We start from the raw sequence: 17,975 nt of genomic DNA, 5'->3' as shown, positions 1-17,975 counted from the left end.
TTCACATTACATGGATAAGTCCTTAAGAATATCTCTAACACACATCTCGAGTTTATTTTATTTATGATTGTATTTGTTGGTAAATGGTGAGTTCATGGTTCATAAACAGTTTGTGATTAATCGTGGTTTTGACATCAAGAACAACACAAATAATAACTATCCAAAATTCAACAAATAAAAAATATTTAAACTTTACAATCTTTAAAACATGACGTTTAAAATTCAACTAACAATATTATTCAACTCACATAAGAGAAATATCTCGTTTACAATCATCATGAATCACAATCAAGTGTCAACCTTATAAATCAACCATCAAATATCATCATCATAATTTCAACATTCACACTAAATGTTGCATATAAATGCATATAGTCATTTCATTAATTAATCACTACATAGGATTCACCTTCACCTATGTAGTCACTACAAGATTAAATCATCGTCTATGTAGTCAACATCACAAGTCTAATGATCACATATTATCATGCAGTAGTAATTGTAATCATCAAATTCAGACTCTACTTCATGAAAATTTAATTGCACAAGTGATCAACATAAGGACATCCCTTAACATAATATTTATCTTTGACCATTGAGAGATTTCTACGGTTGACCATGCAAATAAAGTGTGATTTTATATAAAAAAATATATGAATATAGATATTGACTTATTTCGATAAGGTCTGCCAGGACTATAACCTTAAAAAGAATTTATCTATCTTAATATCTATAGAATAAGTCCATGGCCCATTTAGTGTCAGTCACCACGAACTTATTCAACATTAGGCTAAAGGTCCACCAAACACTCTCAACTTATGTGATTACCTATAGACAACTATTACACACCATACTTGGATTTCCTATGGTCTTAGGTACGACACCTCTAGACTCACCATCTTTGATGACTTGACTTAAGGAACTAGGTTTCACCAACAATAGTAATACATACAACAAAAATAGTGCATCATATGATACTTAGATCCTAGTGGTCCCAAATACAATATATTTATACTCATCTTCATATGATACTTAGATTCTTTGTGCATCATATGTATACCACTTTTTTTTTCAGACAACTTTTTTAGGATATGTTTGGTTTAAAATGAAGAAATTTTGCAAGATTTTTATTATAAAATGTTTGACATATTAACTAGTTTTGTAGATTGTTAATGATAATTTTTAATATGATTTAATATAAAAGATGAAAAGAAAGTAAAAAAAATAATAGAATAAATATTTTAGAAAAAATGTAAAAATTGAACTAAACCAAATTACAAAAGATTGGTTTGATTTAATTCAGATTATTAAATTTAAACCAAACAAAATTAAATCACATGAATACTATGTTTGGTTTGGATGAATTTTTAATAAATAAATGCACAAGAACATCTTAGTTATACTTATAACAAGTCACTTTTAAGTGTCCAAAATTTCTTATTTTTGGCTGTCTTATCTTCAAAGTTAAGAGAAGAGTTATATGTTGATGATGGAAAAAAATTTACTATCTTTCAATCAGAATTGATCATGAATAATAAATTTATTAACTGTTAAAATAATTATTTAAAAATAATTTGAACGATATATTACATATTATGATTAAATGATTGTGTTACTTTCTGAGTTTATAATCATTAAATTTTAAACAATTATTAGTTGCGTTGGCTGCATTAAATTTGAAAGATATTATTATATTTGGCTACCATCAGGGCATTTCAGTCATTGAAAAGAAATCTTAACCAAAGAAAATAAGAAATTGTCTTCCTCAGAATTTGGCATAAAACAAAGGACGAATTTGCAAATGAAGTAAACAATCCCATTATGAGATATCTGCATCCGTCCGCAAGCACAGCACCTTTCATTCACCAAAGTTCCTAAAAATAATAATTTCCAGAACTGCATCGAATGGTGAAAAGAATTAAAAATAAGAAAAACAACAATTATTCAATTTTGGATAGAAAAGCATCTGCACCAATCACTGCACTTATTTCTTTTTCCCCATATTTTAAATATTGACGAAAGATTCCAAATAAAGGATGAGAAGATCCATCTACTTCCAACAAAGTTTACCCTTATTGTCCATCACCTATATTCAATACATATATTGTTTTATTTCACTAACATTTATTTCACAATTTTTCTTCAAATAATAAAATAAATAATATTATTAAATAAGTTTTAATCAATAATTTTATGTATCGATAAGTTACACCTATAAATAAATAATGATATACATATAATATAATGATATATGATATAGCGTGCGTCTAAATACATTTAAATAAATATATTATTTTTTAAAGAAAAAAATACATATATTTAAAAAGATAAAACTTAAATACTTTTCCTTCAATGTTTTTATGTTTTTACATTATTATTTAATTAAAATTAAAACTTTATTTCAATAGTTTTATTTATTTATTTATACAAACCTTTAATATAAACCTTTTAATACATAATTTATCGGAGTGAAGTTCTAATAGATCAAATACGTGATTTTTCACATCAAAATAAATGCTACTAGTTGTAATTTTTACATTTTTCGCATTAGAAACGTGATTTATTGACGGTAGAAGACTAGAAGGTGTTCTAAATACGCTATAATTCTAATTAGAGAAGTAATATAAAATCATGTAAAAAAAAACTGTACCTAAATTTTATCTTAAAATAATAATTACAGTTAAGAAACATAAACATTGTAGACATTAGAATACTTCAGATTTTGAATTTTGACATAAATCTACTTGGTCTTATCTGATCTTATTATTGTCTCTATTATTACAACATTAAATAATATTATTAATATATCTTAAAACTTTGAAGCTTCGCTCTCTTCTAGTTCTTTATTTACCCTCTCGATTTTTTTCTTCCTAAATCCTCCCCTTTTTTTTCCTTTTTGCGTTGAGCCTCCCTCGTTTCGCTTTCTCACAGTTCCCTTTTTTTTTTTTCTGTTTTTTTTTTCTCATTCCTTCTGTGTCTCTCTCTCTCTTTCTCTCTCTGCTACACCAAAAAAGCTCGTGTTTTTTTGCAATTGCTACTGTTGAGTTTCACAAACATTCACCAAACTTATTCGTTCTCTCATTACCCATCAATATTTATTCTGTCAGCATGTCTCAGACTAACTGGGAAGCTGATAAGATGTAAGTGTTATTGCTCTTTCCTTTTTTTGTTTTCCAACTTTTAATAGCAGTTTTGTGAGTTTTGACAAATGGGTTTTTGTTCGTTCTAAAAAATTTAGCCTTTTTCTATTGATTTGGGTTCTGGGTCTGTATCTTGCTTTTTGTCTCTTTTGGGGTCGATTTGGGTTGCTTTATTTCCGTTTGTTTGGTTGTGTTTTGGTGAATGTGTGAGAATGTTCTGATAGCTGTGTTAGGGTTTTTTAGCCTCTGCAAGTGTAAGGGGTATCCTTAGATTGAATGAAATTGAACTCTTTGGTTCCTGCATTTGGGTTTTGCTATTTTGATGTGGGTTTTTGGTAATCTGTTCTGTGTTTCATGTACTTGATGTAAAGATCCAAACTTTGGTTCTCATATGTGTTTGCTTGCTCTGTGAGATTTTCAGGTTAGATGTTTACATCCACGATTACTTAGTGAAGAGGGATTTGAAGGCTTCAGCTCAGGCTTTTCAAGCTGAAGGCAAAGTGTCCTCGGACCCTGTTGGTGAGTTACATAGAAACAAAGTAGTTCAGTTGGATTTAATGTTTCTGTTTTTTTTTTTTTCCATTTTATTTGTTTGGTTGCTTTTGTTGATGATAATGTGGGGTTGCAGCTATTGATGCACCTGGAGGATTTCTGTTCGAGTGGTGGTCGGTTTTCTGGGACATATTTATTGCTAGGACAAATGAGAAGCACTCAGAGGTTGCTGCATCTTATATCGAGGTTGGTTGATTAACTTTATCCGTATTCGTTTATGTAATCAATAAGTAGGTTTGTATTTTACATATTTAACGATTGAGGTCGGTTCATACATAGCATATTTATTCTTGCACGGTAAATCTGAGTTGGACAGTTGTGCTTGAAGTTTAGTGAAGAAAAAGTGGTATTGAGATGAACTCGCAGTTCATTAACTTTTGTGGTGTTTCATGTATTCAATGAGGAAGTGTATACATTCAAATGGTTATAACTTCAAAATTGTGCCTCCTAACTACTGGAAAGTTGGGATCTTTTCTTTAGATTCACCTTTGATTGAATAAAACTGTAGGGAGATCTTTATTTTTATGTTTAGGGTGCTGGCTGGGTGACTGGCAGTATGATTTCAATGAGTCTCTAGTCGTAATAGGCATCTTGACCCATTATAAATTCATGTTCCTCACTTGGTTAATAATACTTCTCCAATTTATAATGACAGCTTACATTTCCTTTTCATCTCATGACCTTTTGTTTAATCTGTATCTTGATGAATTTATACTTCTTTTATCTTTAGAGAGGCCTTTGCATGTTAGTTGTGGTTTTGAACTGAAAATCTGATCCATCCATCCAGGTCTGCTTTGCTTGCTTTGTTAAATTGCAGAAGTTATTATTATATAGTACATACTAATTTATTATTTTGGCCTAGGCAAGAGTAAGAATTTTCAATTTGGACAATTGGCTTAGCCACAGTAGTCAATCGTGTGGTATAGTGGTGTTGCAGAGTGTTGTGGCTATGGGCTGATTGGTGGGAGCCCTGTCACACTGCAGTTTGCTGTTGCTTCTGGAGTAGCGTTAATCGCGGCTGCTATCGTGGCCATCATGACCGCTACTGACCCTATTTTCATCTAACCCTATTTTCCCATTCTCACTCCTTTCAAAGGCTTAATGACGGCAGTTTCTTCTCTTCTCTCTTCGATGCAACCGTCTGGCCTACAGCTCCCAGCTGCGCATCTGGCCAACCCATGGCACTCCAGTGGAGTTTCTGACCAACCCATGATACTCTGGTGGAGTTTCCGGTTAACCCATGGCACTGCAGTGGGGTTTCTGTCCAACCCACACTCTGGAACATTGTTGTCTGGTGTCTCTCTGTTCACATCCTTCGGGGTGTTTTCTGTTTACGTCAAAGGGGGGTCTATCACCAATGTTTTGTTTTATATTCTTTCTTTCATTGTTGTATTTAGATAGGTAACCTTGCATACTTTTTTCTTTGTTTTTCTTTTATATATAACTTGACTCTTGTTATTAAGTTCTATTCTATGTTTGACATAAAATTATGACTTTTTAATTATTAATTATGAATATGCCTTTATTTATGGGGTTTTATTTTTTATTTTTCAGCATTTATACGTAAAATAAATTATTTGATTTATATCTGGAAATTTCATACTAGTGGTCATCCCACTATCACGCTACAGTGGTTTTAGGGTCAGCCGCCGTGCTGCTATCTGGGATTGATAACTACGAGCTTAGCAAGATATAGCTATTTATCTGATTATTCAGTATTTATGCTGCCCTTGTAAAATTGTTGGCATGCTGGGCTGTACAATTTTATGAAGGGATTGCCTAGGGAAAAAAAACTGAGGCACTGCTTGAAGTTTATGGTTTGTGAAACTCTTTTTGCAGACCCAGTTAATTAAGGCGAGAGAGCAACAGCAGCAGCAACAGCAACAGCAACAGCAACAGCAACAAGGGCAGCAGCAGCCACAACCTCAGAAGTTGCAACATCAACAACAGCAGCAGCAACAACAACACATGCAGATGCAACAAATCCTATTACAAAGGGCTCAGCAGCAGCAGCAGCAGCAACAACAACAGCAGCAGCAGCAGCAGCAACCACAACAACAGCAGCAGCAGCAGCAACCACAACAGCAGCATCAGCAGCAGCAGCAACCACAACAGCAGGGTAGGGATAGGGCTCATCTCTTAAATGGTGGTACGAATGGGTTAGTTGGAAACCCTAGCACAGCAAATGCACTAGCAACAAAGATGTATGAGGAAAGGTTAAAATTGCCCCTTCAAAGGGACTCTTTGGAAGATGCAGCAATGAAGGTTGGGAGATATTCTGGTTGCCTAATTATAAAGATGAACTGCATTTTTTTGTTATGTTATATATATTCATAACTATCTTATGGTATTTTGTACAGCAAAGATTTGGAGACCAAATCTTAGACCCAAATCATGCCTCAATATTGAAGTCATCTGCAGCTACCGGCCAGCCTTCAGGGTATTTTTTAGAATTTCGCCTTTATCGCTATTGGTTTAAGTCTTTAAATTGGTACAATTTACAATATATGATTGAAAAATAAGGTAGTTTTGCTTGTGGATGTGGCTGAGCTAATTTAAGTTTGATCTGAAATAACATGAATTGAATCTTACTTTATCAATGTGAGACAAAAGAGGGGATCTTGTATGGTAAACGATGTAGAAGTCTGATTGTGTTCTCTGGAGGGTAGGGTAGGGTTGGGGCAGGAGCTGCAGTAGTTCATTAGAAATGGGTCTGCTCCTTCCATGACCTTGAAGAATTAATAGTTATTTGCTTCTGTAATTTTAATTCTAAGTTTTTGAAATATCTATTTTGCTTTCCACAAATTATGTTAGCATCTGATATTCTTTAATCTTTATAGCTATGGATCTTGACTTTGTTAGCACTAAATTTCTTGATTTCAGGCAAGTTTTGCATGGTGCTGCTGGTGCAATGTCTCCACAAGTTCAAGCTCGTAGTCAGCAATTACCAGGATCTACTCCGGTATGCTAGTGTTCCTTAATTAAACTTATTACCTCTTACTGTATGTCTTATCAGCTGTTTTCCTCTGACTTGCTGATCAGGATATAAAGAGTGAGATCAATCCTGTTTTAAATCCCAGAGCTGCCGGCCCTGAAGGATCATTGATAGCAATGCCTGGTATTCTTTCATCATGTCCTTACTCAAATGTAATGGGTTTGCTTTATTACTTTGGAAGCTGGTTTGCAAGCATTTGTTGGGGGGTTTGGTTTCCATCTAGTTGGTTCATTACAATTTATTCATCACACTGTTGGATGAGGATATTTTGGGAATTTATGTTAAAACTGTTTTATCATTACTCTTGCACACAGATTGAGTTAACAGGAAATTTTTTGTGTCAGGTTCGAATCAAGGTAGCAACAATTTGACTCTGAAAGGATGGCCACTCACAGTGAGTATTCTTTTTATTTTAATGTTTATTTTGAGTTAAATGTTACTGGTAGTGGTAAAATCACGTGTTCCTAAACTTTTTAAACTTGAGAGGTTGTTCCAATGTTGTGCATGGAAATTGAACCTATGATCTTTTACCCTAACAATATCCCATCTGTACTGCTTTAGCCATTATCAAGTGGCAGAAATAGCCTTCCTTAAAAAAACCTGCAAAATGTCCTTCATCTTTTAGAAATAGTGTCCTCTTATCTGAAGTCTAGCAACCATCCTGCTTACTTTGTGATTCTGACATTCATTTAATGATAAAACTAAATAATTAAGGTATTATGCTTCTTTACTTAGCTTGTTTCTATTTCTTATTAGGGCTTGGAGCAACTACGTTCTGGTCTACTCCAGCAACAGAAACCTCCTTTCATACAGTCTCCTCAGCAATTTCATCAACTTCCAATGTTGACACCACAACATCAGCAACAGTTAATGCTAGCACAACAAAATTTGGCATCTCCATCTGCCAGTGATGATAGTAGAAGAATCAGAATGCTGCTGAATAATAGGAATATGGGTGTAACTAAGGATGGTCTTTCAAACCCTGTTGGTGATATAGTATCAAATGTTGGATCACCTCTTCAAGCAGGTGGCCCCGCTTTTCCACGCAGTGATACAGATATGCTAATGAAGGTGGTTGTTCTCTTTCAATTTATCTTTTCATCTTCTTATGGTTCTTACATTGTTTTTTCAAGTGTACTATTTATAATTCCTTGGAGTTGCCACAAGTGTCATGAGTTGCATCTTCTGAATGTTTTTGTTTGTGTAGTTGAAACTGGCGCAATTACAACATCAGCAACAGCAGAATGCCAATCCACCACAGCAGCAACTGCAACAGCATACTCTTTCGAATCAGCAATCTCAGACATCAAATCATAGCATGCATCAGCAAGATAAAATGGGAGGAGGTGGTGGTAGTAGTGTCAATGTGGATGGTAGCATGTCAAATTCCTTTAGAGGAAATGATCAGGTCAGTCCTTTTATGGTTGCCGCAACCCCATGCATATTTGAGAAATTGAGCTATGCATAATTTTTCAATTCCTTTTATCAATCATTTGGGCAATACACACACACACACACACACACACATATTCTGACTTGGAAAATAATGCATAACTTTTGAGTCGGTGATTTTCTGATGTATGTAATTAGGTTCTCTTGTTATATATATTGATATGCAGTTGCTCCATTATTATGTTTTCTCATAATTTTGAACACTAAAGATTCGTTTTTAGATTTTGAGAATTTAACTGCAATGGGATTTGGAAGCAGTTTGGAAATCCATAAGGGATGGTGAATTTGTTTACTTATTTGTCACTGAATTGGTTACAAGTATTATACATACAGTTTTTTTAACCTCAAGTTTTCTAAACTTGAGTAGTTAGAAAAGGATTTTGTGAAGCTTTCTGATCAGATATGCGATGATCCATTCATAAAGTGGCAATGGAATGTTTTTTTCTCATTGTATTTTGACCCCTTTATGAAAGAGATGGCTGGTGAATTGTTTCAAGATTATAATCACTTATTTCTATCTGTTAGATCACATGAGCATTAATTTATGTCCCTGAATTTGGCAGACATTTGATCTGGTGTATGTTTATAATGTTGTCTAAAATAGGGTTCCTAACATGGTTTCTTCTGAATGCACTCTAAGGTTTCCAAAAATCAGACTGGGAGAAAGAGAAAGCAACCTGCATCTTCTGGTCCTGCCAATAGTTCTGGAACAGCTAATACAGCTGGCCCATCTCCAAGTTCAGCACCCTCAACTCCCTCAACACATACACCTGGTGATGTGATGTCAATGCCTGTTTTACCTCATAGTGGTAGCTCTTCAAAGCCATTAATGATGTTTAGTGCTGATGGCGCTGGAACTCTGACATCACCTTCAAACCAATTGGTAAGTGGCTCTTTCAATCGATGGAAGGAATAATAAGTTCCTTGCATGTAGACTCATTGCCATTCCATTTTGGCAGTGGGATGATAAGGATCTTGAATTGCAGGCTGATGTGGACCGTTTTGTGGAGGATGGATCTCTTGATGATAATGTGGAGTCTTTTTTATCCCCTGATGATACAGACCTTAGAGATACTGTTGGTCGTTGTATGGATGTAAGCAAAGGTGCAGTAAACACCATTTTTTTTTATTAGCAATAAAATATTCTAGAGCAAATTACAGCAACAGCTCCTGAGCTTTTATCAAATTACACATAACCTGTCCTTTTTGATTTTCCTACTCTAACTCTCCTTTAAGTTTGAAAATATTACTCTAGCACCACCTATGTTTGTAAACATTACACTAACACCTCCTCAAATCTTACATTAACACCCCCTACAAGGGAGGTGAAAGTAATGGTTAAAAAAGCAGGGGTGCTTGTGTAATTACACGAAACCTCAGTGGGTGTTGCTGTAATTTGTTCAATATTCTAGTGCATGTACATGTTAAATTTTCCCTTGCTCTGATGCAAGAAAAATGCATTTTTTTCCTCTTTATAGATAACTTGTTTATTAGTGGTAGATTGTACATTGTAGTGAACTATGTTACATATAAATTTATTCACATGCCTTCACTCAATAACTTCTGTGATAGTTGTTTCATGGCATAATGTCAAAGCCTCATTGATCATGTGGTCTAGAGTTTGATCCTTGTTGTTCTATGTTATTCTAAGTAAAAAGTTAAATTTCAGCATAAGTTAGGTTGGGCATTAGCATTGTCCATGGTTCAAGCTTAGAGGATTCTTGTGTGTAAGTAGGTTAAGTATAAAGGCATTCATATGCTTTCACCCTACAACATAAGCTTTCGAGATAGTTTTTGGTTCATGACAATGTCAAACTAATAATCTTAAACAGTGATCAAAGACTCTTCATTAATGAATTATGGACTTTCCCCCCTCAACAAATACACGTAATATTAATTTGTACCTATGCTTATCCTTTTTATGTGTGTTTGGGTGAGCGTTGACAAATTTTATTTTGGATGAAATTCATTTGGTTAACTTAAATTGATTTACGTTTGGATGTTTTATTCTAAAAGCAAGTTAATAGCAAGACTCATTATAAATTTTTTGATCTAACTCAAAAGCTACCCGGAATTGCTTCAACCTAGAATCAATTCTGGACCCAAAATCAATTCTTCAATGTGAAACCAAACATGTGAATATTTATCTCAAATCACATTAATTGGTATTTCAATGTGATTTTGGATAATCCAATGTGTAACTGAACACACTATAACATTGTGGAATATTAGCATCGATGTTGGAATATGGTTAACTGTAAATTCAATAGTTGATGATTGCTAGCAGTGATTAAATTACTGATGATTAGCTCCTTGATTACTCCATTTATTGACTGTAATGGAGTTATAGATAAGAGATCCAGTATGTGGTTCATAAACATGAATTATCAGATTGGTACCATCCTTCATGACTTGGATCTTGTCACCACAAATATTTCTCTCTAATCCATGGCTGCCGAGGGCTAGATCTGTACCTTCATAGTTGTAATTGGTGTTTGCATATCATAGTTCTCCATCATCCGGTTGGCCTGCTCCAAAAAGCTCAGCATTGTTGAGTTTCAGAGTGAGATTCATAACTGAATAAACTGAAGGCTAACTGAACAAAATGTTTTGGACAAAAACACCCCAGAATGCTCAAAAGACCAAATTCACTTGGCCCCTTTACTCAATTAATTGATTGTGTTGAAGCTATAAATAACAGGTTAAAATTTGCAAGCCCAGACAATTTCCTCCCAACTACTTTCTACTTCAACATTAACCATATATTCTTGGTAATAGAACTGTAAGGGGTTATTTGCTTTTTTTATGTAGGTGGATTGTTGCTCTTTAATTTATTGACTTGCATAAATAGATATTACTGCTAAAATTGAGGCCATGGATTCAATTTATTTTCAGGTTTCACATTTTCTGAAATAAATTCTGTACGTGCAAGCACTACCAAAGTTGGCTGTTGCCATTTTTCATCTGATGGGAAATTGCTTGCTAGTGGTGGCCATGACAAAAAGGTTAGTCAATGCATTATTCTGGGAAATCATCTTATATTGCTTTCTCTGTTCAACTGATTTCCAGAAATTTGCAGTGAACTCAGCAATTGGCCTTCTTGAAAATTGACAAACAAAATTAGGAATGTCTCTATTACTTATTCAGTTTACATATGAAATGTGACATTTGCTCTGATTTTTTTTATAATGCAGGCTGTTTTGTGGTTCACAGATTCTCTAAAACAGAAAGCTACTCTTGAAGAGCATGCATCTTTAATCACTGATGTCCGTTTCAGTCCAAGCATGCCTCGTCTTGCAACATCTTCACATGACAAAACTGTCAGAGTTTGGGATGTTGAAAATGTTAGCTCATTTCATTTGTTTTACTCCAATAGTGTACTGCTTTTGAGATTTTTTCCCCTATAGATTTAATATCTATATTTTGTAATAACTAGGCTATGCAGGTCATAAGTATATGGTTTTCTCTGCCTCTGAATTGTGTTTGGTTATCTTTTACTGAAAATTTGTATATATTGAAATAATAAAAAAATAATTGTGCTTGTTTGTTATGAAATTATAAATACAAATATACTAGAAAGGAGAATACAATACATCAAATTATTCCTGTCCTTAGTGAGCTATGGGTTTGAAGCATATGGTGTATTGCAGCTATTTTTTCTGGTATTATATGATTCTTAAACATGGTCTATTTATGAGCTGGGTTGCTACTTGCTAATGATTGCTGGATCAGATAGTTAGTTTGCCTATATCTCTGGATTTTTATGGATTGTGTGCATGCATGTGTATCTGTGTTTTCTTTTTGTTCTGCTTTAGCTGATACTGATATGTAATTATGAATGCAGCCTGGATATTCGCTTCGTACCTTTACGGGACATTCTTCACCTGTTATGTCACTAGATTTTCACCCTAATAAAGATGATCTTATCTGCTCTTGTGATGCTGATGGTGAGATACGATATTGGAGCATTAACAATGGCAATTGTGCTAGAGTCTCGAAGGTAGAATTTTAGCACATGTATCTGTTTAGTTGGTTGTGTATTGAATTTACATTTCAGTTTGCTAAACTGACAAATCTTCTAACTGGTTAGGGTGGCGCTGTTCAGATGAGATTTCAACCTCGCCTAGGGAGGTACCTAGCTGCAGCTGCAGAGAATGTTGTTTCTATACTTGATGTGGAAACACAAGCATCTCGATATTCACTAAAGGTTGGTTTGAATATTTTTTTTCCAAGTTTCATTGCTGGAGTTAGGGTAAATCCTTTGAATTAGATGTGCCATTATTCTTGAGCCTGTCTGTACTTGAGTCACACACTCCTCATACTATCTGACTACCCAAGTGTTTTTGCTGGAGGTAGGTCTAAGAAAAGAAACATTTGTTATTCTTTATATAAGAATCAAATACTTTTTATGAAATTGTATTTATTTCCAAAAACAACTTTATGCTACCTAAGTGTTTTGGTGACTTCGACAGTAATTTATGTTCCTTCTCTCCTAACGTATTTGATTTTAACACGATAATAGGGACATACAAAATCAATACGTTCTGTGTGTTGGGATCCTTCTGGGGAGTTTCTGGCATCTGTCAGTGAGGACTCTGTCAGAGTTTGGACTCTTGGATCAGGGAGTGAAGGGGAGTGTGTTCACGAGCTTAGCTGTAATGGCAACAAGTTTCACTCATGTGTTTTCCATCCAACATATTCTTCGCTGTTGGTCGTTGGTTGTTACCAGGCAAGTCTACGTATCCTTTCCTTATTTGTTTCCTTTTGAGTATATTTGGAATCACAAATTTTGGGAATTTATTTGATTCATGAGTGGAATTCTATGTTTGAAATGTTATAATGTAGAATTGATTTTGAAGTCCTTTTCGATTTAGGTTTGTGTATTTACTATTTAGAAATCCACTCAAATTTGGTTGGATTTGATTCATTTGATCTGATTTTAATTGTAATTATTTGAATTGATTATTTCACACTCTTATTAGTTAACCCACCTTACCTATTATGGTAAATCAATTCATCTTTTAGATGACAGTAGGGAAGGGCTGAGGATGTCCTTGGTGGAGGGAGAGAATCGTAGGGGTAGGTGGGTTGAAGTCCTACATTGACTAGAGATAGTGTCATGATAGAAGCATACAACTGAAGAACAATTATCACCTTACAAGTTGGTTTTGTAGGGTTGAGTTAGACCCAAATTCAAATGCATTAATTTTGTCAACAATTTGTATTATTTTTCCAAAATTATGCTTAAAATTATTGTAACTTGTCATTCTCACTCTTTTCACTTAACTGCTTTCAACTTAATGTGTGTTAGCCATCTTTTCCAATCCTTTTTATATATAATAATCAATTATTAGAATAACCTTTTCATGATGAAACCAAATAAGCACCAAGAGTTCACCAACCATTGCCCTTATGGCCCTCATTGTCAGCTCCCTTTCAAATATATAGATCATTAGTAATTTTCTTATATACAAGGTGCTTCAGTCATTAATAACTCAATTTTGTTTGTGGTTAGTTATTATTATGATGTGGCAGCTTTTGGAGCTTTGACCTAATTATATTTTACTCTCTCGTGTCCTCAACAAATAGTAATAGTAATTGGCCAATTGCATCCAATCTATAGTTTTACTTTGTAATTTTGACCTGTTACAATTGGTACCATGATCTGCAGTCATTGGAGCTCTGGAACATGACTGAGAACAAGACGATGACACTATCTGCTCATGAAGGTCTTATTGCGGCATTGGCGGTTTCTACTGTAAATGGTTTGGTTGCTTCAGCCAGTCATGACAAGTTTGTCAAGCTCTGGAAGTGAATTTGTTGTGTCATTAATACAGGTTGTTTTTTAGTCTGTTGATATTGTTGTAGTTTATGATGTCCCCTTTTTTGTAGTTTGGTCAACCACCCTCCCTCGCATGTTTGTAGTTTATGTACCCTTTTATGTAGCTTGATCAACCACCCTCCCTCTTTTGCCATTTGGGTATAATCTGATTTTCTATGTAACCATAGATACTAACTTTTTGTAATATTGTCACCCCTGTTGTATCCTGTTTCATAATTGTTATACTTGGAGATTTCTGCTCATCATTTAGATTGGCTATTATAATCTATGAGTGCTAACAACCCATCTTCTTATATACTCCATACATATTCTATTATTAGTTAAAAATTAATGAAAACTATAAAATCATGACCGGAAGTCATTACATAAAAGATATGATCAATGAAGATGTGATTTCTAATAAATTTTACTCAATAATTAAGAATGTTTAAAATAGTGTTATCGAGTGTGTTGATTTTTTTTTTTCTTCCGGTTAGTGCTGATCCACACTGGTGCATAATCCGTATCGGCAACAACCTAATGTTGATCTGAAGAGGCAAAATTTTAGACTCGCAAAGCTGTAATGGTATTTACTATTTTGTGTTACTTATTTACCCGTTATATTTGTACTGCGGTTTTTTTTTTTTTATTATTATTAATTTAGTTGTTAATGGAGATTACTAGTTCCTTTAAAAGATGAGTTAATCCGTTCTTGTTGCTCACCATTTTTATGTAGCTTGGATATCAAGATAATCAACTAGGGGTTAACGTTTTATTTTTTCTCTGCAAATTAATGGAAAATTCTTGATATATATTCTTTTTAGACATACATCATTCGCAGGAAACGAGCTGGGGTTATAATTATAATCATACGTTGAAAATATATTTGTGTGGGGTAGTGTCTTAAGAGTTGTTTGAAATTCTGTAATTAAAAAAGAAGAGTTTTTTTTAAAAAAATTAATTGGCTTGAATATTATGATCTGTATTGTTTTGTCACATTCACGTTTCATGAGAATAGTAATTATATTTATTAAGTATACCCGGTGTGTACCTGGATGTATGCTTTTTTTTTTAAAGGGGATGTATGCTTAACTATGAATTTTGTTTTGCAAGTAAATGAACTTGCATATAATTAATCATATAATTAATGAGTGAGTTTATTTAAACATAATTTTTTTAAAATTAGTATTTTTTATATAAATATTTTTTTAAAAAGCATATCTGATTTGTTTTGCTTTTCACCAAAAGAAAAAAAAGGTAGAATTTACTTATTACAACAAGCAGAAAAGAAAACTATTTTTTAAAATCAAAAACAGTTTAAACAAACACATTAAAAGAAATCGGTGAGATAGTTAATGATTATTGAACATTTTCGTAACCTTATGATACTATATTAATCACCTTAGTTAAATTTAGTTACCATTAGACGTTTCAATATACTTTGATACTAATAATCACATATTAATATTGTATACAATTATTTTCGTTTACTCTTAATCACATAGGGGCAAAATTAATCATATTTATATATGCAGTTAATTACGTGAGATGTTTAATAATTTCATGATATTTTAATATATTTTAAAAAGTTTATATTACATCATTTTAATTTATATGAATGAAGTAACAAATAATTTTGAATTAATATGAAATTTTTTATATATGATTTATGTGAAAGAAATTTTCAATCTAACGGTAAATTTTAACCAATATTATAATGTGATTCCTTTGTTAATAACACAGTGATAATTTATATAATTATGTTAATTTATTCTTAACTATGTGTGAGACAAAATTAACATATTTAACAAGTTAGTCAGGTGTGATTATTAACTACTTGTAAGATAAAGTTAACTATCATTAGAGATTTTAATAATTTTATGACATTATTAATTACGTTCATTAAATTTTATTAATTGTGAGTGTGACACCCTCTACCCCTCACATATATACTAACAAAGGAATAAAATTTAAATATTAATTAAAACTATTTTTTTTTACATTTTTAAATACAAGTCTTTCAAAGGGATAAAAGGCTCATATTCACTTTCTTCTACATCATATTGAAACTTGTTCAAATAAATAATAAAGTCATTTCGATTCAAACAAGACCGTCTAAGAGTTCATACAATTAATATAAAATCCCATATCCCAATGCCACATCCTATTAGAGTTTTGTGTCTCGACGTCCTTTAACACAAGGTTCCTTAAAGCAATTCACCTAGTCATCTGCTCCCCCGAACACAAAGTTCAAGATCATTACAAGATCCAAACACAAACAACACACGGGGAGTGAGTTATCACATTCCTAGCTATTAAAGAAACAAGACAATTAAATATACATATTATATAAATGAGATACCACTTGCTTAAACATAGCTCATGTAATTTCACCACTTTGTTATTCAAAATTCACTTTTCAATCATCAATCACATTACACAAGCATCCCACACTCCGATCAAGATATAATAACACCTCAATTTCATAATAAACAATTAGCAAGCGTATGCAACAGTTATGCTAAGACTCAATCCTATATGCAATGTGATACCATGTCAGTGAAAAACCTCCTCAGGCGCCTAGGAGTACATGACAAGATAAACCACACACTAGCAAGTCAAGTCACTCTCACTAGGTAATATCATAGGGAGACCAGTCAGGGTCACAGTGTTTTGCGAGAATGCTCCAACCATATGGGATCAACATAGGTTTAAAGGAGCACTCAAACCGTGTGACTCCCAAGGCCTACACTCAGAAGAGTCCGTCAGGGCCTCTCCCTCCTGATTCAGGTCCAACCCAGAAAACATTTTAGCACACAGACTCTATCTATGAATTGTACAAAACACACGACTCCTCAATTGTTCTCAAAATAGTTTTAACTCGTCGTCCTAAAAGGGACTTAACATTAACTCGTTGCCCAAAAAGGGACTTAGCATTAACTCGTCGCCCTTAAAGGGACTTAGCATTAACTCGTCGCCCTTAAAGAGACTTATAGTCTTGTGATTATACAATTCATAGTTCATACTCAATGCACACAACATCTCAATCACATACATACATAATTTATCACATACACTCGATCTCAATCACAATGGTATAATATCAAAATAGCATGTTATCACACCTCATGGATCATATTCACTTTACCTATGAACTATGCAATACACACAACTACTCAATTGTTTTCAAAATCATTTTAACTCGTTGGGTTCCCACAATGAATCCCATCACAATACTCGTCGCCCTTAAAGGGTCTTATAATTGTGTGATTGCACAGTTCATAGTTCACAACTTAATACACACATCTCATCTCAATACACATGTATTTCATCATCCGTCACATGTTCAATTTATCACATACTCACAATTTGAATCATCATTTCATAACCTCAACATAACAATTTATACAAAATATTTTATCACAACATGGGGTGTAAAACCCCTGAAATAGTTTCTCACAATTATATCAAAATCAATTCATCAAAATCATGGGTTAAATACAAAGACATCCAGAGCACTCAAATTTATCAATCAATTCTCATCAAGACATCAATTGGTACATAGAACACAATAATATTGTATTTATAATCATAAAGGGAAAATTATAATTCAATAAACATCCCAAAATAAACCCAAATTTAGTTCTCTATGGATCTCTACACATGTTCATTCTAACCCTCAATTGCGATAAACTCATCCCTTACCTCTAAGCGGACTCATGTGTCTTCCAAAAGTGATAGCTGCATCTCTAGCAAGTTCCTAAGATTCCTCAATTTCTTCCTCTGGTTGCTCTGATAGGGTTTCCAAACGTTAGAGAGAATGAGAAGAGATTGAAGTCTCCTTTTGTACTATCTTCGCGCGATTCCTTTATCTCCCTCCTCGAATATTATTTTGCAAATACCAACGGTAAAGGTGTGCGCAATTGAATTTCGCACAACATATCAAAATTTCACGATAATCCAACGGTCAATGAAACCGGGATCGTAGTTTTACCGAGACAGCTCTAGGTTTCTG

General features: G+C 33.5%; 1 protein-coding gene across 3 annotated transcripts; it reads left to right on the top strand.

Moving 5' to 3' along the window:
* Positions 1–2,879: 2,879 nt before the first annotated feature.
* Positions 2,880–14,274, top strand: LOC114393371 (transcriptional corepressor LEUNIG-like). Of its 3 annotated transcripts, none has more exons than XM_028354679.1 (18): positions 2,880–3,140; positions 3,562–3,659; positions 3,769–3,878; positions 5,532–5,957; positions 6,053–6,132; positions 6,576–6,654; positions 6,735–6,810; positions 7,032–7,081; positions 7,444–7,758; positions 7,895–8,095; positions 8,795–9,022; positions 9,099–9,243; positions 11,035–11,144; positions 11,334–11,483; positions 11,984–12,139; positions 12,230–12,346; positions 12,662–12,868; positions 13,811–14,274. In XM_028354679.1, exons 1-18 carry the CDS (start codon positions 3,109–3,111, stop codon positions 13,952–13,954), a joined length of 2,724 nt encoding a protein of 907 aa, XP_028210480.1. In that variant the 5' UTR covers positions 2,880–3,108; the 3' UTR covers positions 13,955–14,274. The 3 variants fall into 3 exon arrangements, with proteins under 3 accessions (XP_028210480.1, XP_028210479.1, XP_028210481.1); XM_028354678.1 differs by having other exon boundaries at positions 3,109–3,140; positions 8,780–9,022; XM_028354680.1 differs by having other exon boundaries at positions 3,109–3,140; positions 8,780–9,022; positions 9,126–9,243; positions 13,811–13,954.
* Positions 14,275–17,975: the final 3,701 nt, after the last annotated feature.

The sequence above is a fragment of the Glycine soja genome, chromosome 17, assembly GCF_004193775.1.
Source record: "Glycine soja cultivar W05 chromosome 17, ASM419377v2, whole genome shotgun sequence".
Taxonomy (NCBI): domain Eukaryota; kingdom Viridiplantae; phylum Streptophyta; class Magnoliopsida; order Fabales; family Fabaceae; genus Glycine; species Glycine soja.
The sequence above is the reverse complement of the archived record's forward strand: the minus strand, read 5'-3'. Positions and strand labels throughout refer to the sequence as shown.